Source organism: Panthera onca, chromosome D4, assembly GCF_046562875.1.
Source record: "Panthera onca isolate mPanOnc1 chromosome D4, mPanOnc1 haplotype 2, whole genome shotgun sequence".
Taxonomy (NCBI): domain Eukaryota; kingdom Metazoa; phylum Chordata; class Mammalia; order Carnivora; family Felidae; genus Panthera; species Panthera onca.
In genome coordinates this window covers 29,146,428-29,167,185 of record NC_138351.1, presented here as the reverse complement: position 1 = coordinate 29,167,185, position 20,758 = coordinate 29,146,428, and the positions used below count along the sequence as shown (strand labels likewise).

At 41.6% G+C, this 20,758-nt stretch overlaps 1 protein-coding gene and 1 long non-coding RNA gene across 2 annotated transcripts; one reads left to right on the top strand and one right to left on the bottom strand.

Annotated features, from left to right (window-relative positions):
- The first annotated feature begins 328 nt into the window (after positions 1-328).
- Positions 329-20,022, top strand: LOC145713080 (uncharacterized). Its single transcript, XR_014136014.1, has 3 exons — positions 329-489; positions 19,141-19,216; positions 19,555-20,022. It is a non-coding gene; the product is annotated as an uncharacterized LOC145713080 (long non-coding RNA).
- LOC132677043 (procathepsin L-like) lies at positions 9,461-19,099 on the bottom strand. Its single transcript, XM_081791053.1, has 7 exons — positions 19,034-19,099; positions 12,177-12,299; positions 11,932-12,078; positions 11,524-11,748; positions 10,915-11,077; positions 10,151-10,268; positions 9,461-9,699 (listed from the first exon to the last, which is right to left on the bottom strand). The coding sequence occupies exons 1-7, from the start codon at positions 19,097-19,099 to the stop codon at positions 9,600-9,602; spliced, it is 942 nt and encodes a 313-aa protein (XP_081647179.1). The 3' UTR covers positions 9,461-9,599.
- Positions 20,023-20,758: the final 736 nt, after the last annotated feature.

The window sequence follows — 20,758 nt, the reverse complement described above, 5'->3', positions numbered from 1 at the left end:
CACGAGCTCCCCCTGCTGGGCAGTCCGGTATCTAGAACATGATGACTTTGGAGACCCCCAGAGGCTAAGCTTTTACTTTCTGACTGGAGTGTTTTCAAAGCATGCATAGTGGTATTGAACCCTCCTTGTTCCATTATCATAGACAGATTTAGGATTGCCTTTTCTAATTCACCATCTCTGAAACTTGGGAATAAGATCTTTAATGCTGAAGAGAACCTGGAATTCTGATGTATCATCCGATTTTCTATGATTCCTCAACAGGCATGTTGTGTGGCACAATTTTATGAACAAATGATGTCACCAAGCACAGTGACAGAAGAGCCAGGTATCCAAGTCCATATGGTTCTGACCATTTAGGTGGGAGCCCTTTATATGCTTTGTTACCACATGAAATAAAGGAGCAGGGGTGCCTGGGTGGCTCAGTCCTTAAGCATCTGACTTCAGCTCAGGTCATGACCTCACGGTTGATGAGCCTGAGTCACATATCAGGTGAGTTCGAGCCCCTTTCAAGTTAGCCTCCTGTCTCTCTCTCTCCCTCTCTCATTCTCTGTCCATCTCTGCCCTTCATTCACTTGGGCCCTCTCTCAGTCTCTCAAAAAGAAAAAAAAAACAATGTGGTTTATAGACAAGGTGAGGTTGAAACCTGTACTTTTCAAAGTCTGGAGTGTTAATTGATAGTGTTAATGTTCATACATCTCCATTTTTCTTGTGGTCCTTTCAGGCTTTGAGAGCAGCACACGTTTCAAAATAGCTGATTTCAGAGTCTTCTGATTTGGCTCTGGCAGCTAGAAAGCTTGGTTCTGTCACTCAGCCAAGGAAGCCCAGATTTTTGGTCCACATTTTTAGGTGGTTCCTTCCTCTGCAACTTTCTTGGAAGATTCACGGATTCAAAGTTGAGCTGATAGTTTTATCTCCTTAATCCAGTCTCTTTGTTCTGACAATGAGTCAGTTCAGTCAAATTCATTTCAGGAAGAGGCAATGCAGGTATCTTCCTAGAGGGAGGCCTCTGCTTCAAACAATCAGGTAATAAATAAGAAGAAATTCTATGGCAGTACAAGAAAGATAATGTTTATTAATAAAAGGATCCAGTTATAAACCAGTTTCTGAGTTCCAAGGATAGCCAGTTGAAAGAATCTCTAGATGCTGGGCTTAAAGCATCTTTAGGCAGGTAAGGTAGGTAGGCAGTGGCAGGCTGACAGACTTTCTGAGAGGCTCATAGAGGAACAGGCATGAAGATTGTCTACATATGAGCTATTGCGGTGATTTCTCAGAAGGTTACATCAAGTTGTTCATATTCAATTTGCAGGGCTTCAGGAAAAGGGGAGTTTTGGGTATCCAGTGATTCCAAGTCAAAAGGATAGAAAAAAAGTGGAAAACATTAGTTTGGAGATTGTGGCCAGGCTTCAGAGGAAACTAGAAGAAATTAGGATCTCGTCCAGTTCATAGTGAACTCTATTAGACTGTAAAATCCACAATGGTGTGTAATTGAAACATAATGTTTCTTTCTTTTTTTTTTTTTTTAACGTTTATTTATTTTTGAGACAGAGAGAGACAGAGCATGAGCAGGGGAGGGTCAGAGAGAGAGGGAGACACAGAATCTGAAACAGGCTCCAGGCTCTGAGCTGTCAGCACAGAGCCCGACGCGGGGCTCGAACTCGCGGACCATGAGATCATGACCTGAGCCGAAGTCGGCCGCTTAACCGACTGAGCCACCCAGGCGCCCCCATAATGTTTCTTTCTATAATCACCCTCATTTTTACCAAGGACAGCCAAATTAAGACCAATTTGTTTGCAAAGTGTAATAGTTGCTTTTTTTTTTTAAAGTTGGCCTGATGATGAAACTGCTGTAAATCATAGCTTATGAGAAAAAGTTTCTTAGGATTCCTTACTAATTAACAGTCCCAAACATCTGTTTTCTTCATCCTGTTAATTCATCATGAATTTGTTGTCTCTTTGTCACAATGTATAAAAACTGACTGCTTTGCTTAAAGACTCAGATATAAGTATCAGGATGTTTTTCCAATGGGCTTTATTGGCTCCATAAAGTCTGCCTGAGTTCCTTCAAGCAGTCTGGTCATATCTGTGTCTGTGCAAGTCCCCGCTTGAATATGACATTTCTGTCAAAGTGTTGGTGATGTAACCAGTGTTTCCAAATATGTCCTGTTAACAAGGTAAGCAGATTCTTACTCAACTTATGCAAATTAAAATATTGTTGTGAAAATATGAAAACACTCACTGAAAGTTTTTGAATTCTGGACAGATCAGGTAAGGAGAAAAATATAAGTGTCTCAGTCTGTTCACAAAGGCATGTTTTATCAAATGGCTGTAAGTCATAGCTTAAAATAGTTTTTTAATACTGTAAAAAACATTTAAAAATCAGCAATGTTTCAAAAAATTTGTAAAAATGAGAATCATCCTCCATTCATTCAGTGCCATGTTATTAATTCTTATTCTGCTTGAATCCAGATCTTCCATTCGTTCTGGAAATTCTTACCCAGTTTAGCTTTATGATCTTAAGGTTATCAGAAGCCTATACAAAAGAGTTCTTTCCATCAGCCTCATGCAGGTGAAACACATTTGCAGAAGCTTGTTGCAAAAGCATCTGAGTAAAAGTCTAACTGTCTATAAATGATAAAAGACTTAAAAATGTCCAAAGTTAGGGGCGCCTGGGTGGCTCAGTCAGTTAAGTGTCTGACTTCAGCTCAGGCCATGAACTCATGGTTCGTGAGTTGGAGCTCCGAGCTGGGCTCTGTGCTGACATGTCAGAACCCGGAGCCTGCTTCAAATTCTGTGTCTCCCTCTCTCTCTGTCCCTCCCCAACTTGTGCTCTGTCTCTCTCTGTCTCTCAAAAAAGAATGAAAACATTAAAACTCATTCTTAAATAAAATCTTAAATAAAATCAATTTTGCCATGGCTTGCAAGAAACCAGGAGAGTTTTTCTTCTGGCTGATAGCAGTGTAGCTGGTGAGCAGCACCTCATAAGGTCCTTCCCAGCGAGGTGACGGCACACGTTTTCTTCTAAAGATCTTGAGGTCCACCTGGTCTTCTGGTGGCAACATGACGAATGGAGGTGTTAAATTCCTTACTACCTGCTGTAGCAGTGGCACATCTAGTCAGAGAGCATCAGCCCATCTGCTGAGCATGCAGACAGTGACCAAACAGAATAGCACAGGGCTTGGGGCAAATCTATCAAATCCGTCTATACAACCACAGAGGGCAGGTGGGCCTAGGAAGCCTTCCTGGGGCGTGCTGATTTCTTCCAGAGATTTCCCGGGGTTTACAAATCATTCACTGGGAAAGCATGTGGTCAGGAATGTTGTGGATGCCTGGGCAAATCCAACTGTCTTTTTGGTCCTTCATTATCTTTGTGTCCAATTTGGTGGGTGGTAAGTGTAAGCCACAGGGTCAAAAGAAAGGGTGCTCTAGGAAGTCCATTTGGCCCACTGTATAATCCATCTGATAGTTGTTTGACACCTTTTTGTATCTGACTGTCTTTTGTAGACTGTGGGGCATTTGCCGGGTAATGAATATTGTCAGTCAGGGATAAAGGCAGGGTTCACAACTGGGTGGAGAAAGAACAAGGGGGCCTGTTTGGGGTGCATACTTACAGCTCTGCCAACCCTATCATTTTCTAAAGATGCAACATCAGCTGTCTTAGTATGTGCTGAACTGTGAACAATGATGGTTTTAGAAGGAGGGTGAATAGTTGTAATATGTCAGCAATTATAAGCCTTTTAGCAATGGAAATAAGATGACGGAGGGTTAGTTAAAAGCGCTTGTTTGTAATGGGTCTGTCATGTTGTAGAGAGGTGCTATGATTTATGAACTTGTAAGACAGCAGGCACCACGTGGGGACACACAGGTGAATAGGGGAGCTTAATGTCAGAGTGCTGGCTTTGTCCATCAGGCGGCAGCTGTGGCCACCGCAGGAAAGCATGGGGACATACCTGATGCCACAGCATCTGATGGGCATGAGAAATGTGCTCCTGGTTGTATCTGATTGGCAAAAGGCTGTCCCAGAAAGCATGCAGCAACACCATGCCTTTCATTCAGTATAAATGAAAGGGCTTGTCAAAGTTAGGTAAGCTAAGAGGTGGGGTGTGGACAGAGCCAGTTTTAAGGCTTCAAAGGAGGTTAATGCCTCTAAAGTCCATTGATATCTGAGAGAAGAGCATACAAAGGTTTATCAAACATTGCAAACTAGGGACCCTTTGGAGGCAGTAGCCAGCTGCCCCTTAAGATTTATGTAACTGTGTATTCATTTTGGGGAGAGGGATGGACATAATTGATTCAAGAATATTTGGAGTGAAATTTTGAATGCCCTGAGGCATGTCCTAAACAGGTCACGTCATCCTAAATAGAAAACCGTTGTTTACATCTCTTGGAGTCTAGATGTAGAGCTGTATAAGCTGTCTGCCTTGTTCAGCTAATGCCCCTAAGAGAATGAGGGAGTCCATAAAAGCTCCCAGCTTGCTTTGTTTATAGAGTAAAGGGTACCAGCAGGGAGTCTTGGGTAGAAGTTACAGTGTCTAGCTGGACTTTAAGGACTTGGGAAAATATTGCATACACCAAATATCCTTGGGGTATGCAAGGCCAGGTGAATGGTCTCCTTTTAACTGTGAAGGCACAAGAAACCAGGAGTCAGGGTGCAGAGGAATTGAAAAGGAAGCTGTTCACAGGTCATTTCTGTAAACCAGGTTGCATCAGCAGGAATGATGAAAATTATCAGCTGGATTGCAGGGCACAGGATGCCGAGAAATTATGAAAGAGATTATGGCTTCTAAATCCTGTGCAAACTGATGGATTTGGTTTCCCTCTGAGTCACATTTGCCTTCTTTCTTTATGGGCAAGATTGGGGAGATACAGGGTCGGGTGGTAAAGACAAGGATGCTGTGGTTCAAGAGAGACTCAGTTACAAGGGTATCACTTGCTCCGAGTCTCTAGAGGGAGGGTGCTGGGCCACGAGGGCGAGGGTGGGTCCCTCTCCCAAGAAATGCACCCAGGCTCCCACTTCCTAACAACTCAACTTCAACTGTGTGTGTAGCCCAAAGACTGACTCGGGCATCTTTTAAACATCCATCCTCTTCAGAGGAATTTATCTCAGGATGAACTTGCAGTAAAGACAGCAGGACACTTGGAGCTTGACCTGAAGGTGAGGAAACAAAAGTGACTTTTCTTATTGCAATTTACATTGGCATTAAATGTAGGTAACAAATCTTTACCAAGAAGGTTTGCCAGTTAACACCTGGGAAGCAGCAGGGCCTGGGAGTGTGAACAGGGCCTGAAGAATCTGGGCTGGGCTGGGACATGGGCAGTAAGATGGGTCGCCCCAAGACTCTGAGAGCCTGAACAGAGTCAGGTGACAGGTAGAGATCAGTCCTCTGAGCAGATGGGAGAGACAGTCACACCAATGCGACTCAAGAAATCTAGTTCCTGAGCCTCTGTTTAAAATTTTCTGGAAGGTCCTGGTGTTGACTGAGTACTGGCTGACCCATCATTTAAAGGGAGAATTGTCCCTCTGGAGAAAAATGAATTTTTTCAGGGTTATGGGGATTAGGGGAAATTGTTTCTTAGACTTTTCTTTTTCTTAAGTGCAGGACAATTTCTCCCCCAATGTCCTGTATTATTTGCAATATCTGCAGTTGTCTGGAGGCAAACGGGGACACGTCAGAGTGGGCTGGAGTCATTCTCCATCATGCTTTCACCTTTCCAAAGATTCAAGTTGTAAGGCAAGACTTGTTTTCTGTTCCTTTCTTTTATTCCTGTTGGCTTTCTTGAGAGCTATTTTCAAAGATGCAGGTAGCTGTCTCCATTATTTTGTTTGGTGTTTGCCGCCTCCCACCAACCACACTATCGTGGACTTGTCAGGTGTTTTTTTTTTTAACCATATTTTAAATGTTTATTCGTTTATTTTTGAGAGAGAGAGAGTGCGAGCAGGGAAGAGGGAGACAAGTACAGAATCTGATGCAGGCTCCAAGCTCAGAGCTGTCAGCATAGAGCCCAATGGGGGATCCGAATGCACAAAAGGTGAGATCATGACATTAGCCAAAGTTAGATGCTTAACCGATTGGGCCATCCAGGTGCCCCTGTTTTTTAATATCAGGGGGGAAATTTCTCACAGAAGCAGAAATTACAAGAATTTTATGTTCTGGGGCTACTGGATTGAATACAGTGTGCTTTTTAAAGTTTGTATAAAATGCTTAACAAATGCACTTCTTCCTGAGTGTATATTTCATCCGTAGACCAATTCACTTTGGGGGAACAGGCCTCTTCCGTTGCTCCTATTAACCCTTGAACAATTGAGCCTTCTCCTGGTCATTCCCAGGAGGGCCAGAGAGACGCTGTGGCCCTCTGTGTCCCCTGTGAGGGGGGCTGTTTGGCCTGCCTGGTAACAGCCATATACTCATGGGCTGGAAGGACTCCCTTTAGCAGCCAGTGAAGGTGTCTGTGAGTTGGGTTGTAAAAAGGTATTAATTTTTAAAATTTCTCTGTAATTTCGGTAGAATCTTCTGAGAGTAGAGGTAAAGGGACTTCATAATTGAGAAGGTCTGTCACTGTCCAGGGGACATGAATTCTTTGTGACAGGGGTCCAGGAAACCCTCCTCGAGGACATTGCTCAGGAATGCCTGGAACTGGCAGAGCTTGATCACGAAGCCCTCAAGACTCTGAGCAATTGTATAGACTGCAGCATGAGATTTACCGCCCTTCCTGGCCACTCCTGCTAGATGTACTTCTCAACACTCAGCACTTACAGGAACAAACTGTATTTCCCAGGCCAGGAGGCCAGGCTGAAGTACTCTCTATAAATCTTGTAATGAAACAATTGTAAAAATAAGGAGCTGATGTTCAGGTTTTTTCAGGGAGAGTTGGAGTTTTTGTATTTAAGGGAACTGGCTGAAGAGCTGGGGCTCGGTTTTGAAGGGAAAGTTTCTAGACCAGGAGCCCAGAGATCCAAAAGATCTCCTGGAGGGTCAGGGACAGAGGCGTGGGGATGAAGGAGATATAAGAAGGGGGATTGATGTCAGATTTGGTTTTTGATTCTTATTCTGATTTTTGTTCTTTTATTAAGAGACTCCCTAAGGCTAGCCTTATACTGGTTTGTGTTTTCTTTTCTTTTTCTTTAATTTTCTTTTTTCTTTTTTAAAATTTACATCCAAATAGCATATAGTGCAACAATGATTTCAGGAGTAGATTCCTTAGTGCCCCTTACCCATTTAGCCCATCTCCCCTACCACAACCCCTCCAGTAACCCTCAGTTTGTCTACATATTTATGAGTCTCTTCTGTTTTGTCCCCCTCCCTGTTTTTATATTATTTTTGTTTCCCTTCCCTTATGTTCATCTTTTTGTCTCTTAAAGTCCTCATATGAGTGAAGTCATATGATTTTTGTCTTTCTCTGACTGACTAATTTCACTTAGCATAATACCCTCCAGTTCCATCCACATAGTTGCAAATGGCAAATTTTCATTCTTTTTGATTACCAAGTAATACTCCATTGTATATATATATACCACCTCTTTATCCATTCATCCATGGATGGACATTTGGGCTCTTTCCATACTTTGGCTATTGTCAATAGCACTGCTATAAACATGGGGGTGCATGTGTCCCTTTGAAACAGCACACGTGTATCCCGTGGATAAATGCTTACTAGCGCAATTGCTGGGTCATAGCATAGTTCTATTTTTAGTTTTTTGAGGAACCTCCATACTGTTTTCCAGAGTGGCTGCACCAGCTTGCATTCCCATGTGTTTTCTTTTCATTTTGATCCTCCCCTAAATACCAAGAAGGCAGCTGCTAGGAAGGAGAACTCTCTAAGAAGTGTTCTAAATATAGAACATTTTCTAATTTGAAAGATCTGCTGTCTGCTAATGGCCAGTGGGATCACCATTAATATATTTATTTTAATCATGACTCAATCCACGAAGCCTCTTTATGAAAGGACTCAGCGACAACTTTCCAGGATTAGAATAAGTCTCTACCATGGATGTAAGGATGTTTCTGGAGAGGGTATGGATGAAGAGGTCCCCATGATCCAAAGTTTACTCCTGAAAGAGTCTAAGAAAACAAAGACCTTTGTGGAACATCCTAATAACAAGTGTGCCAGGATGCCCACAAGGAGCTCCAGGCTCTTATGACCTGGCTTTGGTCCCCAGGGAGACTCTGCTGCTGTACTGTATTTGAGCCTGTCACCAGGGATGCCCAGGGATCCAGGCAAGGGCTGAGACCCCACCTCATGATGGGGAGAGGAAAAGCCACTGAGCAGAGGGGCGTGTGGGATGGAAGACAAGGCTGGGTCCATTTGGAACATGCAGTCTGCCATAGTCAGTCTCTGAACATCCCCTAGAAAGGACTCTTTGTAAAAGTCATCTTGCTTCACCATGACAGGCTCGCTCAGACTGCTGTCCACACCATCCTGGGAGTTCAGCCCAAGACTCTGAGAACATGTGCAGGTGCCGATGGGACAGAAAGTGGGTAGATCTGACTGATGTGTGAACAATTCAGCAGATATTAGAAGCTTCTGTAATTTACAAGCCATTCATATTTATTTAAAAATTGGAAAATCACAAATCATCTTCCATAAAACTATTTTGAGGAGCACTTGGGTGGCCCAGTCTGTTGAGAAATAGACTCTTGATTTTGGCTCGGGTCATGGTTTCAAGTTCATGAGATTGAGTCTCATGTCAGGCTGTGCACTGACAGTGTGGGGCCTGCTTAGGATTGTCTCTCTCCCTCTTTCTCTGAGTTTTCCACTGCTTGTCCTTTTTGTTTTTCAAAATAAATTTTAAAAACTTAAAAATCCTATTTCTAAGAGAAGCTTATAGACATGAAATAAATAAAGCAGAAAAAAATTTTGACTCCTCCCTAAGTCTTGCATGTATCATAAAGTAATTACCAGTGTTTCCTACATTCCATAGACCTTTATAATTTCTATCAAAAAAAATTGCAAGGGAAGCAAATGATTCAGAAATTAGAAAGTGGAATTTGGACAAGTGTGTGTGTACTTACAACACTTGGTTCTTTTAGGAGCAAAGGACTCAGAAGAGTGAAGAAGTCTCCATTGATATTTCAATCATTATCACTAAAGCTTAGTTAGAGATCACACACTATTCAAGTCCTTCTTTTTTGTTCCAACATTTTATGGTGGAGGAAAACATTAATGGTAGCTAGGCCATGTTTGTGGGTTTCTCTAAAGAAATTAAAATCCTAAACTGTCAGCTCACAGAGCCCAACGAGGGGCTCAATCCCTGGAACCATGAGATCATGACCTCAGTTGAAATCAAGAGTTGGACACTCTCCATCGGAGCCACCCAGGCACCCTGTAGTTGTTTTACTTTTAAAAAGTAAAATTTCATACATTTTTAAAAGAAACTTGAAAATTCAAAAGTTACCAGACTAGTCACTCATACAAAAGTATTTACAGCAATAATGAGTGAAGTGGTAATATTCACAGTGTAAAATGTCACACAATCAAATCACAACTTGGTTTTTAAATGATTCAAGTGTTTCACCCCACACAGCAGGGTGTGGTAGGCTTGAAAATAAAACCCATTTTCTGGATAATTTGTTGCCAGTCAAGGTCTTCTTTACACCATCATCTCACACGATAGGAAAGCTGGCCATGGTGGCGATTCCACAGTGGTTGTCCCGGTCCTTGGCCATGAGTATGTAGCCGTGTTTGCCCCAATTTGCACCCCAGCTGAAAAAAATGTTTTTTTTCATTTATTACAGAGGAAGAAACACATTTCTCTTTATGGACAATAACACCTGATACTCAGCAGTGCCTGAGGCCAAGACAGATTCAGGACGAATCAAGAGAGGCCATCCTTGCTCATGGTTGAGTTCCAACCCAGCAGAGAAATCTATCCCCAAACCTTTCACAAAACTGCAAAATGAGAGACAGGAAAAGGAAAGTCTTGGGTCAGATGTGTTTCAGATGCAGTACTACTCAAACTATAGCAGGACCCTTGCAAGTTTGAAACAGTAGCTTAATGTCATCAAATGAATATGTCTCTATTCCCGCTAAGCGGGGCAAACACTTCTGGGGTCTCAGAAGTGGGCTCAAGGGTTTGATGATCTATATCCAAACACTGATTGCAAAAAGGATTTCCTTTTCAATTCCAAAGACAAATATTTTTGGCTTTTTATACCTGTTCTTGACAATCCAGTATTTTTTGTTATCTGATTCTTCTCCTTCAAAGCCATAGCCAACCACCAGAACACCGTGATTCAGGCGTTTATTGCTGCACTTTGGATCATAATAAATGCCTGGAAAAGTAAATTTCAATTCCAAGGTGGGACATCAAAGCAACATGATAACATCTAACAATAACCGAGTCACCGCAGTAAAGGAGGCATCTCAGAATTCAGGTGGGATATAAATCCAATAAGATTTAGAAATCAGTTCTTTTTGTTTAGCAAGGCTGGGGATTTAGGCTCTCATGCACATCTTCACACACACATCATCACAATCTCTTATGTAAAGAACAGTCAAGAGGCATAGAAGAACACTCGTTGAAACTTTGTCATTCTATTCTACCATGTCAGCATTGGGAAGCAGCAGAAAAACACACAATCACTTGAGCCAAGGGGTTCTTTCCAGCGTCCATTTCACTAGTAAAACTCTTTGGAAATCTTCCAGGTCTAACAGGTGGGAAGAACTAAAGTAAGTTAAACTATACCAATCAAATTATGTAGCCATTTGAATATATTTATGAAGTGCTTGAAAGCAGGGGAATTTGGGTGAAGTCATGTCAACATGCTGAACAACAGGCACAAAATCACATGTGCTGAAGGAACAACTACGTGAAGTCCATACCCTCCTGATCTGTACACAGCAAAGGGTCTATCTTGCCTTATATGATGGTGGTTCCCCATTTGTCCTGCCTACTTTTGTACGTAGACACATGCTGACCTTTTTTATAGAACTGGAAGGAATTCAGGCTTGCATCTACAGCAGCAGAGACAGGCCCCACAGTTGCCACTGTGGTCATTAGGCCATCCTCCTTGTTTACGACACTCCAGAAGGCAGTCACGTTGGCAACAGAATTCTCAGGCTTGTATTTGCAGGATTCATTCTTTCAAAGGTAAAGGGGGAGAGGCTTGATCACTACCATCCACGTCCAGGGGAACAGGAGTGCAAAACTGTTTGCAACTGAATGATTTCCGAGTCAAGTTTGTTATAAGGCATCTCAAGACATAAAATGGGTTTGATTGTTTTGAAGTTGAAAAATTAGCAGTGTCTATCCAATGAGACACTCTTTGGGTTTACTCGTTCATAAAGTTTTCACTCTGGAGACCTGTACTGTATATAAGATGGTGTTCGTGACACCATGTAATATAGTTGTAGGAACAGCTATATGGTAATGAGGTGATCAGAGAGCTGTGCTAGGCTAATACATTTTAATGGCAGTTCTGACCCTTTGCAGGTATAGAGTCTACAATCACATACAAGAATTCTAAGTACAGGATCTGTTTCTACTGAAATGCTCAACTTTGATAAAAGATAAGGAACTCCACTTACCCGTGCATGATATGGATAGGATTCCTCTGAGTCCAGTCCCCCATTGTCCTTAACATACTGGAAGGCTTTATCCATTAGGCCACCATGGCAGCCCTTATTGCCATGAGTCCAAGAGCAGTCCACCAGGTTCTGCTCACTCAGTGAAACAAGTTTGCCAGTTTTCCGGAACATCTGTCCTTCAAGGGCACCAGTTGCACTAAAAGCCCAACAAGAATGACAGTCACCCTGAAAACAAAATGCAAACACTCTGAGCCTACAAAATAAATTGAAAGGCTTTGACAACAGCCCATAAATCTTAAAACTCTTCTAAAACATAACAAACTGCATATTGTGCCTCAATTTCCAAAGCAACAACACTGATTCCTTTTGGCTTTACTCTTGAGAGGGATCTGCTGAATATTGTCCCACCTGATTCTTCACAGGAGTTACATAGCCTTTCTCTCTCCAGTCTACAGATGAAGGGATCTCAGCAAAGAGAGGTGCTTGGAACACTTTCCCCTTTTTGTGTTTCTGGATTTTAAGGTCATTCAACACCTGCTTGAATTCTTCACTGGTCTTCAAGGAAAAGGAAACAGAATGTTGGCAAGCATGAGATGTTTTGAAAAAGTACTTAGAGGAAGCATGAAACGTTCAGCAATCCGTGTCACACTCACCATGTCACCAAAACCATTCATTGCCATTGTGAAGCTGTGTTTCCCTTGGCTGTGTTCTTGATTGTGCTGTTCAATCATTTGCATATTCTTCTCCCACACTGCTCTCTTCTGTCCTTCTTCATCCTGGAGATAAATATTTAACTTATCATCTATATTCCTATTTAAATCCTGGGAATGACCTGGGATGCCTGAGTGGCTCAGTCAGTTAAGCATCCAACTTGGGCTCAGGACATGATCTCGTGGTCTGGGGTTCGAGCCCAGTGTCAGGCTCTGTGCTGACAGCTCAGAGCCTGGAGCCTGTTTAGGTTTCTGTGTCTTCCTCTATCTCTGTTCCTCCTCAGCTCAATTTCTGTCTTTCTCTTTCTCTCAAAAATAAATAAATGTGAAAAAAATAAAATAAAACAACCTAATGACCTACACCTAGTGGATGTGCTCACAGAGAGGAGGATATCCCACACAACCAAGGATGGCCTGAGACTTCTGGGAACTGTTCTCCAGCAACCACACAGCAGGACATATGCCCATGTTGTGCACAGTCCCAGTGCCCTGCTTACTGCCTAGGTAAGAATAACCTCAAGAAGCTACTCCCTGCTATGAACTCCCACCAGCATGGAATGTTCTCTGCAAGAGTCCCTTGGAAAGTTTAAATGTTACCAACCATGCTATATAGTTTCCCGTGTGTTGCCTTCCACTGGGACCATTGTTCATCTAAGCTCTGATTGACTTGTGGAGCAGCTGACGCTATTCCCAGGCAAAGGGTAGCCAGGAAGAAGGCAGGATGCATGTTTGAAAACCTAGGAAAGGAAAAAAAATGAGTGTCTGATTAGATCAAACCACCTAAAAAGCCATTCTTCCTTCTGAGATGTTAGAGCCACTGAAGTAGAGCAAAAAGATTGAATTTATCCTCCTGAGTGTTTACAAGGGCTGTGGAGGAAGGCTGAGGATGTGGGACGTGCAGTGCTCCCACTCCCTGCTCTGTGACCTGCCTACTGGTTCCAAAGCATGGAAATGGCAGTGCAGGGAGTGAGGAGCCCTGAGTCCTGGTGTGGTGGGGGGGGGGGGGGGTGGGGAGGGGGGGCAAGCTGCCATGTCTGGAGGGGTCAGGTCCTGGAAAAGTGCCTCCTGGGAGCCCCAAACCCCCAAGGCAGCTGTCCCCAGTGTTTTCAGAGGTGGCCCACCCTTCATGCCAGTTCTGGGGATCTCACCTGTGGTAGGTGCAGTTGTGCAGCTCAGTCACACCTTCAGGTCAGGGGATGTCCAGGAGGCCTGGCAATGGTTGGGAGGCTGCCCATTTAAGGTCTAAGATTGGCCCTACCAGCCCTGCCCCCACCACCTGCGTGCCCTGCAATTGGCTGATCCATCCTGTGGGCGGGGCCTCTGTGCCCTGGAGCTCTGGGCATGTGATGCCTGGGTCCCTAATTATCCCAGGGGAATTTGTGCCTGCTTTAGTGGCCCCAGGGGGAGGTGAGCTGGGGAACCAGGGACAGCCCTGTGGAGGGGGTCCGGCGCCTCCCTGGGGACCCACATCAAATAATTACCATGAATTTATGCATTGGCGGATGGTTCATGAAAATAACTTACAGGGAACCCCAACTGGCTTTTAAGGACCCTGCCTGTCCTTTAGTCCTAGGATTTTTGGTTAAAATCTCCTGGAGGGATGAGAACAGGATAATCTAGTCTAGTGGTTCCTGTTTATTCCGATCGAAGGTGCAGCAGGTGGAGGGTGCAGAGCCCACATGGGGAGGTGTTATAAGTGTGTCAGGATGGGATGCCCCTGGGTTATGGAAGAGTCTGGAGAGGGCAGGCAGTTCCCCAAGCAGGGTATGCGCTGGGCAAGGCTCAAGTCCTTTCAGGGAAAGGGGCAGAAGGGAGGGGTGTATGGAGAAGGCATGGCATTTTTTAATGCTCCTGTCCTGCCTCCCCCAGGTAGAGATTCTTCTTCCCTCTCAAGCCTTTCTCAAAACTGACAGAAAAGAGTTATTTCCAGAATAATATGGCTTAATAAAAGGAGGACAGGCAGAATGTAGAAACACCCTTTCCCTGCCTACTGTCTGTCTTATGGATTAGTATGTTTCTCAGTATCCAACATGTTTTTCTTCAGATTTAATTTTAAAAGTTTCAGAAAGACATTTAATTCAAGCAAAAAGGTATTTATTAACCTCAGTTTCCTCAGTGAAGACATAGGGCAATAATTTGATTTTCCTTAGAGGATTCTTGTGAAGATTAAATGAGATAATACATGTGAGGCACGAGCATAGAGTAGGGCTAATTTAATACTACTTCCTTGTGAGGTCACAGAAAATCCTTCCAAAGGTCATGCTTCATTCAGAAAGTATTTATTTGAGAATTTGATACATAGGCAATCCCTATTGACTTCTTTTCTTCCCGTGAACCAGGTCACCAGTTTAGTGAAATGAATCATAAATTATAGTGGTTAAGTAAACCTATACATTAAAAAGCCAAGCTACATCTGGTTAACATTCTTGAATTATACTCCCAAACTGATAAATGAGGCATACATATCCTAACTATACCCACGGAACCTAAAATACAATCTATTGTCTCTCATTTGACCCATTATGCTAGAGATGATATCACATTTTAAATTACAGATAGCTTTTTTTCTTTCCTATTAGAATTTAGGCAGTCATCTGAGTGTGCTAAGGTGGCTCAAGTTTTTCTACAAGCTGTTCAGATTACAACGAGATGATATTTCATACTCCTCAGGATGGGTAATATTGACAAGGGTGCAATAGCAAATGTGGGTGAGGGTGTGGAACTGTTGAAACTCTCATACATTACTAGTGGGAATGTAGATGGTAAACCACTCTGGACGGTGGCTCACCACTTGCTTATAACAGTAACTATACACGTGACCATTAACTCAGCAATTGTAGTGTTAGGATCTACCCAAGTGAGAATATTCACATCAGCTTTACTCACAATAAGTTCTAACTGGAAACCAGAGGAGAATGAATAAACACACTGTAGTACATTCTTACTCAACATTTAAAAAAGAACAGTATATCATTCTTTTTTTAAAAAAATTTTTAAATGTTTATTTTTGAGACAGAGAGAGACAGAGCATGAATGGGGGAGGGTCAGAGACAGGGAGACACAGAATCTGAAGCAGGCTCCAGGCTCCGAGCTGTTAGCACAGAGTCGGATGCGGGGCTCGAACTCACCGACTGTGAGATCATGACCTGACCCAAAGTCGGATGCTTAACCAACCGAGTCACCCAGGCGCCCTGAACAGTATATGATTCTTAAAAACAGTATGTCAAGCAAAAGAAGGCACATGTTCAAAAGTACATATCTACATGTATTATATGAAGTTCAAAAGGCAAAACTAATCTGTGGTGATAGATCTCATAACAGTAGTTACTTTCAGGGGAATTATTGACTGGAAAGGGGCAAAAGAGAACTCATTAAAATGTGGGAAATTCTTTTTCTTTAAGTTTCTTTTATTATTTATTTTGAGAGAGAGAGAAAGAGAGAACAAGGGAGGGGCAGAGAGAGGGAGAGAGAGAATCCACAGCAGACTTTGCACTTGTCAGATGTGGGGCTTGATGCATAAACTGTGAGATCATGACCTGAGCTGAAACCAAGAGTTGGATTTAGCCAACTAAGTAACCCAGGTGCCCCAGAATGTTGGGAAATTCTATACCCTGATCTGGGGGATAGTTCCATGGGTGCGTGTATTTGTCAAGACTTACTCAGCTATATACTTAAGATCTATTAATTTCATTTTATGTAAAATTCTACCTCAATAGAAACTTTGTTAGGATAAAATTTGAGATCAAAGCAAAAAGAAAAAAAAAACCCACAAAGTTAAATTGTAAAACATGGATGTTTTGTCAGGATACTGAGCAAATTCCTGACTTTTCCCTGAAAAAAAAAATCTGTAGAAAGTAGCCAAATCTTTCTATTGACCTAGAGCTGTGCCCCAAGTAAGACTACTATCTGTGCTTGTTAATGTGGTGGAAATAAGCAGCGACAGTAAGACTCCCTCGGAAAAGCAGCTGTGAAAGGAAAGCCTGACCTCCAGCTTCTCTGGGTCACCAGTGCCTGCAGCCTGGGTTCACCTGAAGCCACAGGGCAGCTCTCAGTGGACAGAGTGGTCTGAACTCAGGATGAGATCCTGGGAAGCCTGTCCATCCATGAGGCCCTTATTCTCTTCTTCTGTGAATTATTCTGAAAATACTCTGACACAGGACTTAAATAACATGTTGAATCTTTATTTTTTTTTTCCTGACTCATTTCCTGACTCATTTGACAATTTCCATTGTCAAGTTAGCTAACATAAGGTGTATACAGGGTGCTCTTGGTTTCAGGAGTAGATTCCTGTGATTCATCACATAAAACACCCAGTGCTCATCCCAACAAGTGCCCTCCTCAGTGCCTATCATCCATTTTCCCTGCCCTCCCGCTCCCCACCCCGTACCACTGTCAGTTTGTTCTCTGTATTTAAAAGTCTCTTATGGTTTGCCTTGCTCTCTGTAACTGTTTTTTTCCTTTCCCTTCCCCCATGGTCTTCTGTTAAGTTTCTCAACTTCCGCATATGAGTGAAAATCTATGATATCTGTCTTTCTCTGACTGACTTATTTCACTTAGCATAATACCCTCCAGTTGTATCCACGTTGTTGCAAATGGCAAGATTTCATTTCTTTTCATTGCCGAGTAGTATTCCATTGTGTGTGTGTGTGTGTGTGTGTGTGTGTGTGTGTATACATACATATATATATATATATATATGTATATATATATATACATACATATATATATATATGTATATATATATATATATATACATACCACATCTTCTTTATCCATTCATTAGCTGATGGACATTTGGGGCATTTTTATTTATTTTTTTTTAATTTTTTTAACGTTTATTTATTTTTGAGACAGAGAGAGACACAGCATGAACGGGGGAGGGGCAGAGAGAGAGGGAAACACAGAATCCGAAGCAGGCTCCAGGCTCTGAGCCATCAGCCCAGAGCCGGACGTGGGGCTCGAACTCGCCGACCGCGAGATCGTGACCTGAGCCGAAGTCAGACGCTTAACCGACTGAGCCACCCAGGCGCCCCAGGGAGCATTTTTAATCTTTTAAAGCAGCAAGAGAACAATTAGTTACTGATTTCGCATTTATTTGTAAAACAATAAAAGTTTCCTCCAGATTCTTAGTCTGTGTTTCTAAAGTAGACCGTTAGAACATCTCCTAGGGAAGCAAAGACGTGTGCACCTGTTGGGAAGGAGCAGAAGAGGGGGAGATGTGGGAACTGACTTTGCTTCAGGAGAAAAGCTGGTTTTACTTCTGTATTTGACTTTTCTGTTTGTAAAGCCTGTTTCTCTATGTGAGGACCTCATTTCTACTGAAGTATATGCTCCTGTCATTTCATACAAAATAAAAACTGCACAAGTGTTTGTGTTCAAGGATTTACAATATGTTTATGCTCTGGGGGAAATCTTTCTTTAAAAAAATATTACTTCAGTCAACATTTATTCAGGGTAGTTTTCTGGTTCAGTACTCCAAATTATGGAGACTATGAGTCCTTTAAAAATTCACAATTTTTTATTTTATATCACATTCATTATAGTTTCCAAATATTTTGCATCTTCCAGGTAGCACCAGAATGATCCTTTAATAGAAGAAATACATCGCTTCAGGGAAATTTAACAGGAAGTAGAAGAGAAGGTCACAGTGTGCACTGTTGATGTCACTGTAACAGGCCAAGTGCCCCCAACCTTTATGCAATACAAGCAGGAAATATTTAATTCACATGGTATAAAGTCATAGCAAGTGGTTTCTGATTAATTGTCCATGACTGTTGGACTACTTAGTCCTTCACAGTGTTATCCCTGGGCTCATTGTCTTTTTATCCCATTCTGAAGGAGTACCATCACCCTCATCATAATCTTTGTTTTCTGCCATTCTTTAATTGCTGGCCCTAAATGGCATTTCCAGGCTCATATCTCATCCCTGCCTCAATGCCATAAACAGTCCATCAGCGTGCTACTCTGATGACCTGATGTTACTCTGAGGAGCTCTCCTGTGCCTCAGTGTATTTGCCAAGCTGTGTCTTCCCCCTGGAATGTTCTTCCTTTCCATTCCACCTCTTAAATGTCTGGTGGAATCCTGCTCTTCCCTCCAGTCCCCTATGAAAAGCCAGTAAATGGATTTTTTCTTTGTGTCTCCAGAGCTTCTGGACTTCAAAGCTTTCAGGGTGCCTGTTACAGTGTTTATAAGTTTTTGGTAATCCTGGCTAGGCTGAGCTCCTCAAAGTCATGTTCATGTCTATTACACCATTGAACCCAGAATCTCAATGATTGGGTAAGCAGGTGCTTGATTAATAAGAAAGGTTGCATGTTGCACTAAAAATATGGGCAGCAGAACCAAATTATGACTTTTAGTTCCTTTAGATTTTGACTTTTTTTTTTTATTTGCAAAGTACATCCATGCATAAAGTTGCTCTCATTTTGGTCACATTAAAAATGAATAAATGGAGCTGAAATATTCACATTTATGTTTATATATTTTTCTGTTTCTTTTTCCAACTTTAATCTGTGATAATTCACCCAAGGCAGGAGAATTTTCCTTCCACACTATATATTAAGAAAGAATATCATGAATAAACTAATGTTCAAGCAAGTGCAGAAAATGTTTTAAATTATTTAATAGAAAAAAAATGCTTATAACATGGTTAGTATTATTATCTGCATTCAGATGGCCAGATTATTACAAGTATATCAGCTACTTATTAAGATCATCAGTCTACTTGGTTTCACTTTATCAACAATAAGAACAAGTTACTTGCAACTTTTGCTTCAGACATTCTACAGTCCAGGAAACCAACATCATCACCATCATCGTCATCATCACCTTTGTGGTAGTTGTCAACAGCTTGTGATATGTTAGGCATTGTTACATGGCTTAAATATATCACTCTATTTCCTTTCACAGTGACTTCTGCCTGAAAGAGTCTTTGAATCCTTGTTGCACGTCCCAATGATGAAAATTTGGAGTTGGCAAACTCTAAGTTAGTCCATATGCAAAGAGTAAGAAAAATGACATGATGTGAAACTAGGGTAGTTGACAGCTCAGGTATTTTAAGATATCTTTGAAGAGCAAAAGACAGGTAATCCAAACCAATTATATTCTTTTTTTTTTTTAAATAGAATTTTGGAGAAGATATTGGGATATTGACAGAGTTCATAGCAATGCTAAGAAATAGATGTCAGGACCAAAACACCTGGAATCCAGGGCAAATCTGGCATCTAAGCAGCAGGAACTAGTCAGCAATGTGGTCAGGGCTCAGTTGCTGTAATAAAAGAATTCACATTGTTTCCTCCATCCTTGCATCCACTCTGCTTCCAGATTGAAAAACCTGGAAGACAATGTCTGTCAATATTTCATCCCGTGTCTAAGGGAGGGAAAGGCATCTTAATATAGCCCCCTCTCCCACAAGACTGCATGTGATGGGGAAGAAGAAACCACAAACGAGAGCACGCTGTTCCTACCAAGACAAGAGGAAATGGATGCTGGTGGCTAAGAAATAGCCTTTGTTCAACATGGCAGCCCCCATTTAGCTTCTCAAGATACAGATAAGCTTTTTCTTTTTATTAAATGTTTTCTTTTGAGATAATTGTAGTCACATGCAATTGTAAGAAATACTACAGAGAAAACCCATGTCCTTCTTAATTAAATGAAAACAAACACATACATGTATGGAATAGAATAGAAAGTCCAGAAATAAACTCACACATATACAGAGAATGTGAATAGATATTTTTCCAAAGAAGACACATGGATGGCCAAAAAGTACATGAAAAGATGCTCATCATTGTTAATCACCAGGAAATGCAAATAAAAATCACATTGAGATGTTACCTCACACCTGTTAGTGTTACTATTATCAAAAAGACAAGAAATAAAAAGCATAGTGAGGATGTAGAGAAACTTTGTAGAGAGACTCCTTTGTATACACTTTGTGGGAATGTAAACTGGTGCAGCTCATGTGGAAAACAGTATGGAGGTTCCCCCAAATTAAATGTAGAACTACTATAATAATTCCCACTTCTGGGTATTCATTCATAGAAAATGAAAATACTAACTGGAAATGATATATGTACTACATATCCATTGCAGTATTATTTAAAATACTATTATTATATATAAAAGAGTCAAGATATAGAAACAACCTAAGTGTCAATCAATGAATGAATGCACAAAGAAGATGTGGCATATATATACACTGACATACTGCTCAGCCATAAAAAAGAATGGAATTTTGCCATTTGTGACAATATGGATGGACCTTGAGGGTCATTATCCTAAGTGCGATAAGTCAGACAAAGAAAGGTAAATACTATATAATCTCTGTCAAATGTGGAATCAAAACAAAAAGCAAAAAAACAAAAATCAAGCAAAACAAATAAACAAAAAAAACCAAAATAAGCTAATAGATACAGAAAGTAGATTAGTGGTTGGCAGACACAGGGACTGTGGAGTGGGAGAAATGGGAAGGGGGTCAAAAAGTAAAGGATATTACAAAAAGAAAAAAAGAAGCCTGAGGGGGAAA